The sequence below is a fragment of the Pimephales promelas genome, chromosome 12 (assembly GCF_988280905.1).
Source record: "Pimephales promelas chromosome 12, fPimPro1.hap1.1, whole genome shotgun sequence".
Classification (NCBI taxonomy): domain Eukaryota; kingdom Metazoa; phylum Chordata; class Actinopteri; order Cypriniformes; family Leuciscidae; genus Pimephales; species Pimephales promelas.
Genome location: NC_142780.1, coordinates 29,418,395 through 29,434,279, shown reverse-complemented (window position 1 = coordinate 29,434,279; position 15,885 = coordinate 29,418,395). Strand labels below are relative to the sequence as shown.

The 15,885-nt window shown below is 34.9% G+C and overlaps 2 protein-coding genes across 2 annotated transcripts in view; both read left to right on the top strand.

Annotated features, from left to right (window-relative positions):
• Window positions 1-597: 597 nt before the first annotated feature.
• On the top strand, window positions 598-10,072 carry cmtm6 (CKLF like MARVEL transmembrane domain containing 6). The gene is made up of 5 exons (XM_039650810.2): window positions 598-755; window positions 1,044-1,192; window positions 6,184-6,360; window positions 7,397-7,495; window positions 7,579-10,072. Exons 2-5 carry the CDS (start codon window positions 1,064-1,066, stop codon window positions 7,726-7,728), a joined length of 555 nt encoding a protein of 184 aa, XP_039506744.1. The 5' UTR covers window positions 598-755; window positions 1,044-1,063; the 3' UTR covers window positions 7,729-10,072.
• A 2,345-nt stretch (window positions 10,073-12,417) lies between these two features.
• Window positions 12,418-15,885, top strand: part of cpne4a (copine 4a) — a 52,637-nt gene continuing 49,169 nt past the window's right edge. Inside the window, exon 1 of the mRNA XM_039650808.2 lies at window positions 12,418-12,574. The gene's annotated coding sequence lies outside the window, so the exon portion shown is untranslated. The remainder of the gene's footprint in view (window positions 12,575-15,885) is intronic.

The following is a 15,885-nucleotide window of genomic DNA, read 5'->3' as shown; positions in this document are numbered from 1 at the left end:
TGAGAAACTCAAGGAAATGTAAAACACGTTGCCATCGTCTGCACTCTCCCCAATATGAAAAAAAAAAAAAAAAAATACAGCTTGATTGGATTCTGATTGATTGATTTTATTCTGTATAATTTTCTTTTTCTTCACACATGTGTCTCTCAGTAGCCCCTTGGGTGACACTAATGTCTTGTAGTAACCATGTAGGCTAACTTACACCAAGTTTTGGTAAAATTCCAAAACTAAGAGGCTACATGTGGTCGAAATGCCCACAGCTGAGGGAGTAGCTTTTTAAACAACAACAACAACAACAACAAAAAATTGTATACAAATTTTCGCAAAATAGCCAACGGTTTAATGAACGTTTTGCTCTTTACAGATCATCGTAGTTTTAAATGTAGGCTAATATTTACAATTTTATAATTAATTTTCAAATTTTAAGGACATGGTTAGCACTAAAATATTCATTAAAGGAATTCATACCAAATAAATAAAGGCATGGCAAAAACGTTTCAGGCGATGTAACGTTAACGAAAATAGAGTTGAAATCTGTAACAAACCCAGCGACGCATAAAGGAAAAAGCAGTAGGAAAAATCATTAAAACACCCTTGTGTTCAGTCGGGGTTTTTTGCAAACCCAGTCCGTAGGAAGTCCATCCTCGCTGAAGAAAACGGAGGCAGTGCGGAAGTGAGACACACAAGTAGGCTACACAAAGGACGCGTGAAAGGCATAAACAGAGCACAAAACAACCCTCCGATCAAACAACGAGGTAGGTCTATTATACCCCTAAACATTTCTTAATATTGTTATCACATAATCGGTTGCATTACATCGTGCAGTTTGTTTATATCGATCGTTTTGTGTTGATCAATTCTGTTAGCTTCAAAGTTAGACTTGACTTTGACTAGTTTACTTTCGCTTTTTTTTTCTAACGAGAACAGCTGTCGATGTGTCGTTGCTGTGCTTCCTTTGCAATATCATATATGTTTACTTTTGCTGATTTCTAAATACGCACAGGTTACACCGCTAAACTGTTTAATCTACTTCTCGTTTTCAGATTTAACTACAGTATACAGCATGGCCACTACAGAAACGGTATACAACGCCACCACCACAACAGAGCAGATTCCCAAAACTAGAAAATGGTTAAACGTGCCATCAGAGAATCTGGAGAAAATTCGATTTGTGATCAAAGTGATTGAAGTGGTAAGTAGCACTTTGGTCTGAAAACAAATGTGACCTTGTAGTCTGTGATCTCTAATTATGACTGCCTTTAAATACGTATAATTATGTAGGTTACCAGCCAAAAGTTTGGAAACATTAAGAATTTTATAGCCTATATATGTTTCTGAAAGAAGTCTCTTCTGCTCACCAAGGCTTTATTTATATGATCAAAAACACAGTAAAATCGTAATATTGTAAATATACCATTTAAACTAATTGCTTACTGTTTTAATGTTATATGATTTATATATAGGCTAGGCTACATCTGTGATGGTAAAGCTGAATTTTCAGCATCATTACTCCAGTCTTCAGTGTCAAATGATCTTTCAGAAATGCTGTTCTCTACCTTTCTAATCATCAAAGAATCCTCCAAATTGAACATAATTGATATTAATTGAGCACAAAATCAGCATTTTACTATGATTTCTGAAGGATCATGTGACATTAAAGACGGTAGTAATTATGCTGGAAAGTCAGTTTTGACATCACAGAAATAAATTGCATTTTAAATTATTTTAAAACAGAAAACAGCTATTTTAAAGTTTAATAATATTACTATTTTTACTGTATTTTTGATTAAATAAATACAGCCTTGGTGAGCTTAAGAAACTTCTTTCAAAAACTTTAAAAATCTTATTGTTTCCAAACTTTTGACCGGTATTGTATATAACCCAATATAAACAAAAGCAGGTCATAGTGTCTGAGTGGTTAGTCTGGTGTAATGACAATTCAACTCAAGTTAAGGTTGAGTAATTGTTTAAGTTTCCATTGTGTAAGTTTCCCTGGAAGCGTGTAATAGCAAACAGCAATGCTGGCAGTACGTTAACATATGTAAAAGTTGGGGTTGAAATGACTGCTGTTGTTTTAAAGTGTTAATTAGATTATCGTGGATACTGTAACATTCTGCTTCCACTGCCATGTCTCACACATCCTTGATAATGCAAATGTCCTAACTGGGCTGTGGCATCTTTTTGTCTGCATAATGCTAAGCTTATTTTCTAAACAAGCTTGGGTATTTCAGAATTGCAGTCATATGCTGCTTGGCTGTTGATCATGGGGCTTTTTGTATAAAAGTTGGGAGTTTGTTGACCATTGTATTTGTAAGTTAGAGATTCCCTCCATTTCTTTGGTATCTTCCATATGTGTCAAACTGGCTTGTGTAATTGATCACAGAGCAGATCATGCATGCATGCATCTTGGTTCACTCAGGAAAAGGTGCTGGCTGTTCGATTGGATATTTAGTAGATATTACTTGTGCTTTGGATAGAGATGCAGTTGACTCTTGTAATTGTAAGGCGAGGTCCTGATTTATTTTCAATGTCATTCTTCTTTAACTACTGCAGTGTTTACGTTGTTTACCTTCTTGCACACAATAAGCATTAGACATACCTTCCCTTTTTAATCCCAAATACTGGCATGGACTTGACTTGACAGATATCTGATGCTCCATGTTATTGGATATGAAAATGTTCCAAATGTTTATGTGCTTTAAATGAATGAAGGAATTCAAATTTTGCGGTTTAATATTAGACTTTGAATGTGGTCTGAAAAATACAGAATCCACTGTATAGCCTAAGCCTACCGAATCTTTAGCTTTTAGCATTAGCCATTGAACAACCTATATCAGTTTTATAATTCTCAGTGTCATTCATTGGCTGTCACTTTATTTAAGTGTTTGAATTCTCACATCTAAAAAAAAGACCAAAGGGCATTGTCTGCTTACATGTGACATGCTAAGTGATATCAGGTGTAAGAAATGCCTGTCTGGGTTTAAACTGTGAATGCAATTAGAGAGCAGATGCTAAATTCAATTACTGACTCAACTTTCACAGTATGTTGTGGCGAGTCAAAAAGTTTACTAAAAGCCAGAATCTTTAAAGTGCAGGGAAGAACATATCATAACACATTAAATTTAGTCAATAATTACCACCTAAAGGTCAATATCCTTATGATTAAATACTCCTACAGTCTAGTGCTTGGTCTCATGTTTCCTAGGAAATTAGATTTTATCAAGTATTTCTCCTGTGGCGTATTCAGGGAAATGCTACTGGAGTTTTTTTGTCCTTGTACTCTAGTGTTCTCCTTGTGACACACATTGATCTAATGACGTGGAACAAAAACTTAATGACTTAGAATTTAATCATAAACAGTTAAAATTTTAAACAATACTTTTGTTTCTTCTTTGTGAGGTTCGAGTCTGTACCTCCTCTGAATTAGGAAACGTAATATATCCTGAGATTAAAGGGTTAGTTCACCCAAAAATGAAAATTCTGTCAGTATTTACTCACCCTCTGTTGTTCCAAACCAAAATGTGTTTATTTGTTCTGCTAAACACAAAGGAAGGTATTTGGAAGAATGTTTTAATCAAACAGATCTCATTCCCCATTGACTACCATAGTAGGAAAAAATACATACATGGTAGTCAATTGGGGAATGAGATCTGTTTGATGAAAACATTCTTCCAAATATCTTCCTTTGTGTTCAGCAGAACAAATAAACACATAAAATACACAGTAAATACTGATAGAATTTTTATTTTTGGGTGAACTAACCCTTTAAGGCAATTTTTTTTTTATGTCTTGACGTTTGAAATTCCTTACTTCAATCTTTTTCCTCAATCTTTTTCCTGAAACACCCGGTACTTCCCATGTGCAACCTCATCTAGATCAGTTTCAAATCTGAAGCTGGTTCTTAGAGGCCTTAGTAAGGAGAGTATCTTCACTCAACTTCATCCAAACTACTTTACCAAACTATTATCTACAAACAAAAAATGTTTCTTTTAAAGGTGCAAAAAGTGATTTCTGAGAGATGCGGTTGATATTTGAAATCACCAAAACAAGCACAGTAAGAATAGTCAAAGAATTCCCATTGGTAACACTTGATATTCTTTGTATTTTTAAACTTAAGTTTTTGTGTGTGTTTCTTAAAGGAGTAGTTCACTTTTTAAAAAACCTTTTGCTGATAATTTAATCACCCCTGTGTCAAGATGTCCATGTCTTTCTTTCTTCAGTCGAAAAGAAATTAAGGTTTTTGATAAAAACATTCCAGGATTTTTCTCCATATAATGGACTTCAATGGGAACCAAACGGTTCAAGGTCCAAATGAGAGTTTCAGTGAAGGGCTTTAAACGACACCAGACGATGAATAAGGGTCTTATCTAGCGAAACCATCAGTCATTTAAAAAATAAATAAAAAAGTTTAAGTTTTATAAGCTCAAATGCTCGCCTTGCTTTGTTCTGTGGTGAGCGTTTGAGACTCTCCTGTTCTAACTCGTTCATCAAAATGAACAAATCTTTTTTCGAGTCATGACTCAAAGGGTCCTAGATAAGACCTTATTCATCGTCTGGTGTTGTTTAAAGCCCTTTGAAGCTGCACTGAAACTCTCATTTGGACCTTGAACCGTTTGGTTCCCATTGAAGTCCATTATATGGAGAAAATCCTGGAATGTTTTCATCCAAAAATCTTGATTTCTTTTCGACTGAAGAAAGAAAGACGTGGACATCTTGGATGACACGGGGGTGAGTAAATTATCAGTAAAAGTTTGTTAAAAGTGAACTACTTTTTTATGTAGGCACACCCAAGTTGTGTTGAGTGAATCAATCTACCCACAATCTGACCGCAAGCAACTTACTGTACTGTGAAGAGATGTGATGCTTTGGAGGTTTTAGCACTTTAATGAAATCATTTTCATGTATTTTATACAGGAGCTCCTGTAGCAAAGCTTTCAGTCTTTTTACATTCAGGCTTCAGACTGAAATCAGATCTATATACTTTCATTTAACCATTTTAATTTAGCGTGCTTTGTTACATTCGTGGTAATTTCACTCATAAAGCCTCATGTTTTTTGGAGGGGCAGTGAGTGAGCGTGCAGTGTCTTTATTCTGTTAAACCGCAATTACGGTTTATCCGGCTCGTTTGGATGGAGGATTTCGAATGGATTCTGTGTGTTAGCGATAAGGTTCTGTTTCTTAAGCGACAATAGCGTTTGTGTGTTGTGGACTTGCCCTGTTCCTTCCTAGCAGTCAGGGCTCAAAGAGTTATGAGTCAGACATATGAGCTATTCTGGGTTTGTCATTTTGACGTTGCTTCTGATTAAACTGTATAAACGAGAACACTTATGATTTCCCGTTCCTCCTCAGTACTTGTCAGTACAGTACTTGAACTGAATCTGTTCTCTTTTTACCAGGTGAATGCCAGGCAAACACCAACTGTTTGTGATAGGCATGTTAGAAGATTGATTGAACAGTTTATTATTACTATTATTATTATTATTTTCCCCTTGTCAGAGTGATTTATGACAATGCATTTAGGTTCTCAAACTGTGTTAACTTCAAGCATATGCATTTTATTAATGACTTAAAATAAAATTATTTCCTTACCAAGACTATAGAGTTTAACAGCAGAAATGATTCATCAGAACGAACAATAGCCAGGGTTATTTTGAGGGACTTCTCATAATTATTTGAGTCACCTTGTTAAGTTTACAGTGTCGTTTTTCAGTTTTCATAATGGGAAGTGGGGTGAAAAGTGTCCTGGAATTGATGTAACTGCAAATAGTTCATCTTTGGACTGGAAGATCATTAATAGTTTTCCATGTGACTAAAACAGAATGAGTTCAGCATGATAATATCACAAGTCTTTCATGCATGTGATAGTAGTGAAAAGGAAACACAATTAAATAAAGTTTGCTTGGGTGTGTGTGTGTGTGTGTTTTCCCAGAGTGAGTGTCCCCGGAAATGGGAATCCCCTGTAATTACATCACACCTAGTGTTTCTTTCAGTTTCAAATTGTGTTCTGGATGCATGTGCCCTATAATAAAGCAGCTTCCTTCAGATTAAATGCAATATTTTTGTCACTGAGGAAAATCCAAACAAATCTTTCATATTGTCCTCTTGTAAATTTGAAGCATAGAGCCAATCCTGAAAGCTGGTGGTTAATAAATGCAATTGGATTTGATTTGTGTGTCCCCTCAGCTGCTTTCGTTCGTGGCGTTTGTGATGGAGGAGGTCGTGTCCAACTGTTCACAATGTGGACCGCTCTACTTCTTTGAATTTGTCAGTTGCACAGCCTTCCTCTTCACTCTGTTGCTCCTCATCCTCCTGGCTACAACGTTGCACCAGAGAGTCGGAATTAACAGCTGGCCTACTCTGGTAAATTCATAACACAAAAACATGCTTTTAAATCTACCACTGTTTTTATTATTATTACTTGCAATTTGTTGATATTAATAATAATAATATAATATTATTAATAATTATGTATTAATAACGTTATTTAAATATCAACATATTGTTAATAATAATAAAATAATTAAAATTTAATAGAAATATTCATCTCAACATTATTATTAACAATAATAATATTAAAATATTGTTAATGAGATCAATTTATTTATTAATTTGTTGATAGTATTATTATTATTAATGAAGATAATAATAACAATAATAATAAAACATTGTGTTAATACTAATATTAAATTATAATTATTATTAATGATAATAATAATATCAACATTATGAATGATGATATCGGCATATTGTTAATAATAATAATAATATTATTTTATTTTTATTAGGGCTGTGCAAAGATTAATTGTGATTAAGCGCATCCAAAATAAAAGTTTATGTTTACATAAAATATGTGTGTGTGCTGTATATAAATACATATGCATGCATTATATATTTAAGAATTATTTGCACGTAAATACTGTATATATATATATATATATATATATATATATATAAATAGTTTATAAATTAATAAAACATTTTCTTAAATGTATAGATGCATTATATATTATTATATTATATTATATATTACACGTATTTATATATACAAAATAATTATACACAGCACACACAAATATATTATGTAAACACAAACTTTTATTTTGGATGCGATTAATTGCAATCTTTGCACAGCCCTAATTTTTATTAATATGTTGATAATATTATTATTAACTATAACAGTAATATCAACTTATTATAACATATTGTTATTATAATCTTGATGATTATATTATTATTATTTTATATATATAAAAAATACAAAAATCATAAATAAAATTACATTTTAGTTTATAGTTTATTATTGTTTTACACAAATATTTGACCGCATCTTCCACAGAATCAAGTATTCTAATTCACAGTTTTTATTAAATTTAAACTTCTTTTAATTTTCCCATAGGATTTTGGATACACAACAGCTATGGCATTTCTGTTCCTCCTTGCCAGCATTGTGTTTGCGGCAGACAATGGTCAGACGAGCCTGGAGCAGGGCACTGTGGTATGAGGCTGCTTCATCTGTGCTTTATTTGATATGACAACACACTGACTGGCTAACATTTACCTGTCTTTCCTGTATTACAGGCATTTGGTTTCATGGCCACGATAGCCTTCTTTGTTGACTTTGGCTACTTTTTGAAAACTCGCGGTATTCCTTGCCGAAAGGGAAGCAACCAACCAACAGACACAGCAAGACCAGAGATTGAGAAACTTAATTCTAATGGAACTGAATGAGCCTTGCTAGTGTTTTCACCAGCAAACTGCTGTTGTATTCAAAAGCTTTTTTCCCCTTTTGACAAACAATTTTTTATACATGAGAAATGTTTTTTTTTTTTTACCCAAAGCAAAAAATGTCTTAATAATTCCATTTCAGTCAGTTACTAACTGGCATGTTGGACCAGTTTTATATTGTGCCTTAGCTGTTTTTATATTTTTACACAAGTCTTAATTTCACGGTTGAAGTAGGAGATCATTCATATCTAGAGGTTTCTCGGTTTGGGAATCTTCTATTATTTTGTAATGACAATTTTTACACTGAAAAACAAAAAAGTACAGCCTACAAATGACGTTTTTGGCCCTAACAGAAGTATGTTTTCTGCGTCATTGTACTCTTATCTTATGAGTTAACAAGTACAAAAAGATGCACTGTATTTTTAAAAGAAGTACTCATTCCTGATGCTTTTGTAGCTATATGTCCTTAAAAATATATATTTTGGTAAAAAAACAGGATTCAATCATGTTGAAACGAATGATTTAAAATTACCTGTTTTATGACCGGAATATGGATATAGTATTGGATACGAGGCTAAAACAAATCATGAAATAATCTTGTGGGACAGGTAAATATTGCACTGTATACACAAATGTCCTTAAGTCAGTTTTACTGTTGAATGTGGTGACAACAAGACATTGTTTTTATGGCCCTGTGACTATCATATTTCGCTGTGCAAGGGATGTTAGGGGTGTACAGTAATAGATTGTTTTTTTTATTGAAATAATCTGTCATTTTTGTATTGTGTGGAACTAGAAATGTTGTATATTTTTCTCTTGTGCTTTATCTCGTTCCATGTAAGCCCAGCTTGTGTTTTTGTTAGGGAGGAAGTGCTTTAAATATGATTCCAAACAGATGTCTTTATTCGGAGGTATGCGCGTGAAAGGCCCAAATGTGTTTGTTTAAATGCCCGCGGAGATGAACGGACTGCAAGTTTTCCAAGACACTAATCTGCCTTCCGCTTCCTGTGTTGTGACTGACTGCTGCTTTCTGTGTTAAAGGTGGAATACCTAAGATTTTTGCATTAAAATATCCCAAAATCACAAGGCCAGTGTTATATATTTAGTTAAGATGATAACTTAAAATATTCCAAATGTTTCAAAAAATGTTTAAATCGCGAGAAAATTTACATTTTAACCAAGGGAACGGGGCGTGTGAGCAGGGGTGAGCTGGGAGTCGCCAGTCAATTGCGTCATATCCACGTTACCTCGGTTTCCGCTCGTAATACGTGTAGTCCTGGACAAATGCGGAAGTTGTAGTTGTGCGTTAGCGTCTATCAAGCAACAAACGTCATTGTTTCGCGCATTTTTATGGAATGGAGCACAATTATTCTTTTAATTTATTCTCGGAATGTGAACTGTTTGCTGTAAAGGGGGTCGTACACCGGACGAGAAGCGCCACGTTTAGGACAACTCCACAGTAACGTTATCGAACACCGGACGCGCACTTTCTCATCAGTGTATGGGCAGAAATATTGTTATGTTTAATGACATGAAATGAAGATAATGTCTGTTCTATGTTATGATTGTACTGTACAATTAAATACAATCGTTGCTGAGTCTGCATTCTAAAAACTTTACCTCAGAGCATCCATTCACTGAATGAATTGAATCTCACCTGAAAAATCTAATAACATCAGCTATTGTCATTCAAGCAGCTGATTTCTGTAAATGAATGCAAAACTAAATGCATATTGCAGCATAGGGCGAAGTCAGGATCTATTAGCAACGATTTGAGACAAAAATAAGTCACTTCGTCCAGTGACTCGTACAGTAACATCTGTGATAACTAATTTACTTTTAAACCTGACTTTTCTTGCTGTTATTTCAGTTTAATGAAAAACAAGCAGGTCATTAAACGCAACATTTATAGAAATCGAACTTTACCTCATCCATGACAACTAATTTTCGATTCCCGTCTGACTGATTTATCCACGGTGGAGTTGAAAACAACAGTTCCCATCATTCCGCGTTTCTCCACGTCGTCATCAAGCAAAGCCGGTGTTGTTGTTTTGAATGTAGCGCCCTCTAGCGGCATCTAAATCTTAGGTATTCCACCTTTAATTAAGCATACGTGTATATTTTTAAACCACATATTTTGTTGATGTATTGAAAATAGCCAGGTTTCTTACTGAAACGTCTTAAGATATGGATAGATCATCTGGATAGTTTTGATTAGCTAAGGGCTTTATGATTTTAAAAATCCATTTGAATACCAGCATTTCTACAAATGGTCACACATTTTACAGAAGTTTTTTGTAAACATCCTTCCTCTCCAGTTAAGCATTAAATAGCTTCTGGGTCCAAATATCAGACTCCTGTTTTTATATGTTGCCTGTTTGAAAACATCTCAGTTTAGACTTCACAAACCACGAATTTATACTTGAACAACACTGTGGATGTGGTTCTTTGGTTCAGTCACGACTCACGTGAGCGATTTCACATTGCACTGCACTCTTCATCGATAGAGATTTATGCTATCTTGCTTGTTTGGAGCTGTTTCTGACCTTAGTATCTAAATGTAGCCCAAATATATAATTGTTTTTGTGAATTTAGTTACTTAATTCTTCGCACGAGAGAGACGACGGGCTTTATTTTGTCAAACTTTAGTTCCCTAAAGCGAACGCTAGATGTCGCTGCCTGCAAAGTTACCATCTACAGATCGAATATTTGAGGGTGAAGATCATTTCGACTCCAGGTAGGCCTGCCTACTACTGGCATGAAGTATGGTTTTGGTTGGATAATAATTGTGATTTTTTGAAGAGACATGAATTACTTTATTGCTCATAAAGTAGGCCCTAAATGTTTTATAATATGATTTGCATATGATCCTAAAGCAGTGTAGGATGGCTTGCTGGTATTTTAGTTAGTCTCACAGTTTGAAAATTCCCCAGAGCCCTATAAAACTAGTCGGATGACAGCAGGAACCAGTTAAAATCAGCTCACAATCTTTGGCAGAGTGATTTTATGGGACATTTTATCATAAAAAGCTTGCTGAAAAAAGTCTGGTTTTAGAGCACTTTTTTAACAGATCAGACTGGGACAGCAGCACGTGTTTAGACTAGTTTAATCCGTTTTTAGCAGGCACTTTACTGGTAACCAAACGGTTGAAGGTCCAAAAGACAGTTTCAGTGCAAACTGTTGAAAGGGCTTTAAACGATTCCACGAATCTTTTTCCGAGTCAATTTGTTCATTTCGTTCATTGAATGAACCAAATGACTCGAAAAAAGATTCGTTCATTTTGATAAACGACTTCGAACAGGAGAGTCACGAACGTGCATCACAGTTCAGAGCAAGGCGAGCATTTGAGCTCATAAAACTTAATTCGTTTCACTTGATAAGACCCCTATTCATCGTCTGGAATCGTTTAAAGCCCTTTGAAGCTGCACTGAAACTCTCATTTGGACCTTGAACCATTTGTTGCCCAGTGAAGTCCATTAAATGGAGAAAAATCCTGGAATGTTTTCATCAAAACATTAATTTCTTTTCGACGGAAGAAAGAAAGACGTGGATTGAAGTTTTTTTTTTTTTTTTTTTTAAAGTGAAATAATCCTTTAAGAGGCAAAGTAACAGTCAGGTGCTGCTCATCAGATGGCTTTGACCTGATCATCAGCAAGTGTGTTCACTTCTATAAAACCAGAAGTTACGGCAGTTTGCTGGTCTTGAGCATTCACGTGTGTATGTTAACAGAATGGCTTGGAGGAAAGACATCAGCAAGGATCTTAGAGAAGCAATTATTGTTGCCATCTGGTAAGGATGATTATTCATAAGTGAAACACATTCAAGACAGTTGCCAATCTTCTCAGGAATGGACGTCTCAGCAAATTCATTCAAAGTTGCATCTGAACAAACCTCAAGATTTCTGGAACAATGTAATTTGGACAGACAAGACCAAAGAGGAGATGTTTGACTACATAGCCTACAAAAACTACACACAACACATCAGCACAAACACCTCATTCCAGCTGTCCTTCACTCTGGTGAAAGGGTTGGTTATTTTTGGCATGTTTTTCAGCCACAGAACCTGGGCACCTTGCAATCTTTGATTCGACCATTAACTTCTCTGGATACCAAAGTATTCTAGCGTCAAATGTGAGGAGGCCATCTTGTCCGACAGCTAAAGCTTGCCTGAAATTGGGTCATGCAATAGGTCGATGATCACAGGACACCAGAAAATGATGGCTGAAAGAAAAGAATCAAGTGCACTTGCAGTCAAAATCCAGAACTCAGAACGATGCGAGAGACTGACACTGTAGAGAAAACGATTCCTTCAACTTATTGCTGCTGAAAGTGGCTCTAAGCAACTCCATCATAGTGTGGAGGCCTCCTTAGTTTGTCACCCATGGCTTTTTCCGTTATGGCTTTATTTTTGTTAAATAAATAATGACACGGAGTAATTTGTTGTTGTTCATCTGAGGTTGTATTTACCTAATTTTAAGACCTTATAACGACCAGATTATTTGTGTTCTGTCACGTAAAATAATCACATTTTAAAGGGTGTCCTATATGTTTCACATGCCTGTAAACATCTTGCACATTTTATTAAGGAGAAGGGTCACAATCGAGAGTGTTTACCTGTAGAACCTCCCCTTAAAGTCCGCGTAACCGCTGAAAGATTCTTAGCGCGTGAAGGGGAGGGACCGGCGCGCGACATGAACGCGCTGTAGCCTACTTTACTTTCACTCATTTGCACACAGCGGCGTGAGGATGGAGCTCGAATCCTTATGTGGAGCATGTGTCTTTTCAGTGCTCTGTGTTTGATGACAAGCAGACCTTATTTGCCTGGAATTATTGTACATGTTCGTTAAAGGTGAGTGAAACGTTCTCTCATCTGTCACTGTCTGCAGGACCGCTCACGAGCGCAGGTGCTTCATATAAAGGCGCGCGCTTTTATTTGCACCTTAATCACTTTAAAGTAAAAGAGGATGGAGGATTTTTTGGGTACAGTACTGCTTACAGTAGTAGATAACTTGATGATACGTTCTTGCAAGCTTAAGTTGTGGCACCATATGTCTTATACTCTGTGTATGAAGTTGTTAAGGCTATTTTCTTTTTACTGATGCAGTTATAATATGCATTCATGCACATTGATTCATTGACGCAATTTGAAGCCTGCATAATGTTGTTCTGTAATAGTAACTAGAGAAAAACCTACATTAATGTACTTTATTAGTCTATTTGTTTATTGTGTTAAACTGTCTTTCGGTGGATGGCATATAGGCTATGTAGCCTATACTGCATAACTGTTTTAATTCGGACGAAAACAGTTATAAAACACTAAAAGAATACTTATTTATCACTTAAGTCTGTTTTGATGTGCAAATATGCATAGGAGGCTTTAATTTTTAAAATCACTACAGGCTGTCACTTACTTTTCTTTAACTTTCCTTTTAAAATGGTACCTTTCTTGATGTGTTTTGGCCCGGCTGCTTACATTAGACTTCATTTATGACGCGATTCCTTCAGTGTCCAGATGGGAGTGAACAATTAAAGCAAGTGATGTGCATGAGAGAGACCATCCTAAGTTTATTGTACTTGGACGACAGACTTTAGTTTTACCAACTGGATGTTCATCATAACTTAGTACTTGGGTTATGGACAAACATTAACAGTATTATGTGTATTTATAAGGACATATTGACCGTGTTACAACCATTTTGTTGACTGTAATGTTACTTTACCAATTGTAGAATGTAATAACACGTGGTGCAGTTAAAAGTTAAAACATTTTAAACATTATTTTATTGTAAAATTATTGATCTTTTTAAAAAGTTTGCGCTAAACGTTGCATGGTTTACACAATAATAAGCAGCACATCTGTTTTCAACTGATAATGTTTAGTGATAAATTGTCTCCTGATCACCAAATCAGCATTTTAGAATGATTTCTGAAGGATTATGTGACACTGAAGACTGTGATTTTTAGAATATTTAGTCATACACACAGTCTGATTGAGTCTTGAATATAAAGAACATTCACTCTAAAAAAGGCAGGGTTATTTTGGGTTATTTCAACCCAAATTTGGGTAAAATATAGACAAACCCAAATGTTGAGTTTAAAATTAAAACAAATTTACAGTTGAAAGTGAAAGCTGAAGTTGGTTTAAAAATTTTAACCCAACATTTGGGTTTGTTCATATTTGACCCAAATTTAGGTTAAAACAACCCACACTGTAAAACAATATTGTTGGTTGAACTTAGAAAAATAAGCAACCTAATTGAAATGGAAGTTCATTGAAATGGAAAAATTGAGTTAATAGAATGAAGGAGAATAATTTAATCATCATAAACTTAAAATATTATGTTCTCTGAACTACATAAATTATCTAAGTTGATTTGACAAAAGAAAAATGTTGTGATTACAAATCATGATTTTTTTTGTTTTTTGTTTTTTTACAGTGCAGAATTGTTTAGAGTGTTCTTAGAAATTCTGGTAAAATTTGTGGAGTGTGTCTGGCATCTCATACCATTCAATTGTTGTTGTTTTTTTTTTTCCTTTATGTCAATACTATTACTATCTTCACATTCCTTTATCTCATATTTAATGTCTTATGAGGACATGTTTGGATTTTAGTTCTGAACAAGGGCTGATCTGTTCATGGTTCCATCTTTCCAATATGTCATTGCTGTTTCATGGGTGGCTTGTGTGTCACAAGTATTTAATGCTTCTCCATTTACAGAGTGTGTTATGTTCCAACTAATTAGCCAACTTCCTACAGAATAATGAGCTGATTCGTTTTCAATAGCTGCCTGCAGTCTTGTTCTCATCCTCATGTAATCGAGCAGGCTGATGAGACCATCACATCCAAGTGAATAATTGGTTTGTTGTAAATGACTGGAAATAAGGCTAAATGAGCTGAGATGGCAGGATGCAAGACTCTGGTGAGATTCCAGTCGACGGCATCATTCATTCTCTGTTGAAAGCCATTATTGGTGTTTGTCAAATTAGGCACGCTGACTGTACTGAGAGGGAATTACCTGCTGAGAGTCGGGAAGAAAAAGGTGGTTATCATATTGAGAGAAGGGCGTAACATGCTAATGGGCCTCGGAGGTTGTATCTGACATGGTGTTCTGGTGTTTGGTTTTAGCGTGAAATGATGCTGAATGCTTGGTACTTAAATTAAAGTCATCATTAGAGTATGCTTAGTTTAAACCAACTTCACTGAAGTATAGAAGATTCTCATGTCACTTTTGTGGCTTAGTGGTTGTAAACGACATGTTCAATGATTTGAAGATATCGGGGTGGTGATGGCGCAGTGGATAAGACACAGAGAGACCTGGGTTCGAATCCACTGTGAGACACCAATGTTCCTCCATAGGACCTCTGACATATATAGCAATTGTAAGTCACTTTGGATAAAGGCGTCAGCTAAATGAATAAATGTAAATATAATTTGGGCTTGGTTTGTCTTTTAAAGTGTTTTTGAGAGACTCTTATACTCATCAAGGCTGCATTTATGTGATCAAATATACAGTATACTGTGAAATATTATTGTAATTTCAAATAACTGTTTTCTATTTTAATATAGCTTTTATTAATGTGAATTTTCAGCATCATTACTCCAGTCTTCAGTGTCACATGATCCTTCAGAAATCATTCCAATATGATGATTTGCTGCTCGAGAAACATTTCTGATTATTATCAATGTTGAAAACAGTTGTGCTGCTAAATATATTTGTGGAAACCGTGATATGTTTTTTCCAGGATTTTTTGATGAATAGAAAGTTCAAAACAACAGCATTTATTTGAAATGGATATATTTTGTATGAATGCTAAATGTTTTTACTGTCACATTTGATCAATATAATGATTAATTTCTTTAAAAAACAACTTTTGAACAGTTATCTATGGAAGTTAGTTTCACCCATGGTCCATGGAATAAAACTTTTTATTCTTTTGCAATTACACAATTGCTGACTTTATGGCATTTTATACGATTATATCCCATAATTTTGATATGTAGAATTGAATTCTAAGAAATCAAGGTAATTTCTTTATCATTTGGCAAACATGGCATGATTTGCATATTATTTTTATTGCTTTTAGACAAAATCCTATAAACTTCAACAAGCCACATTTTCTGACTCTAATATAAGCATAATCAAAGCCACCGGGGTTAGG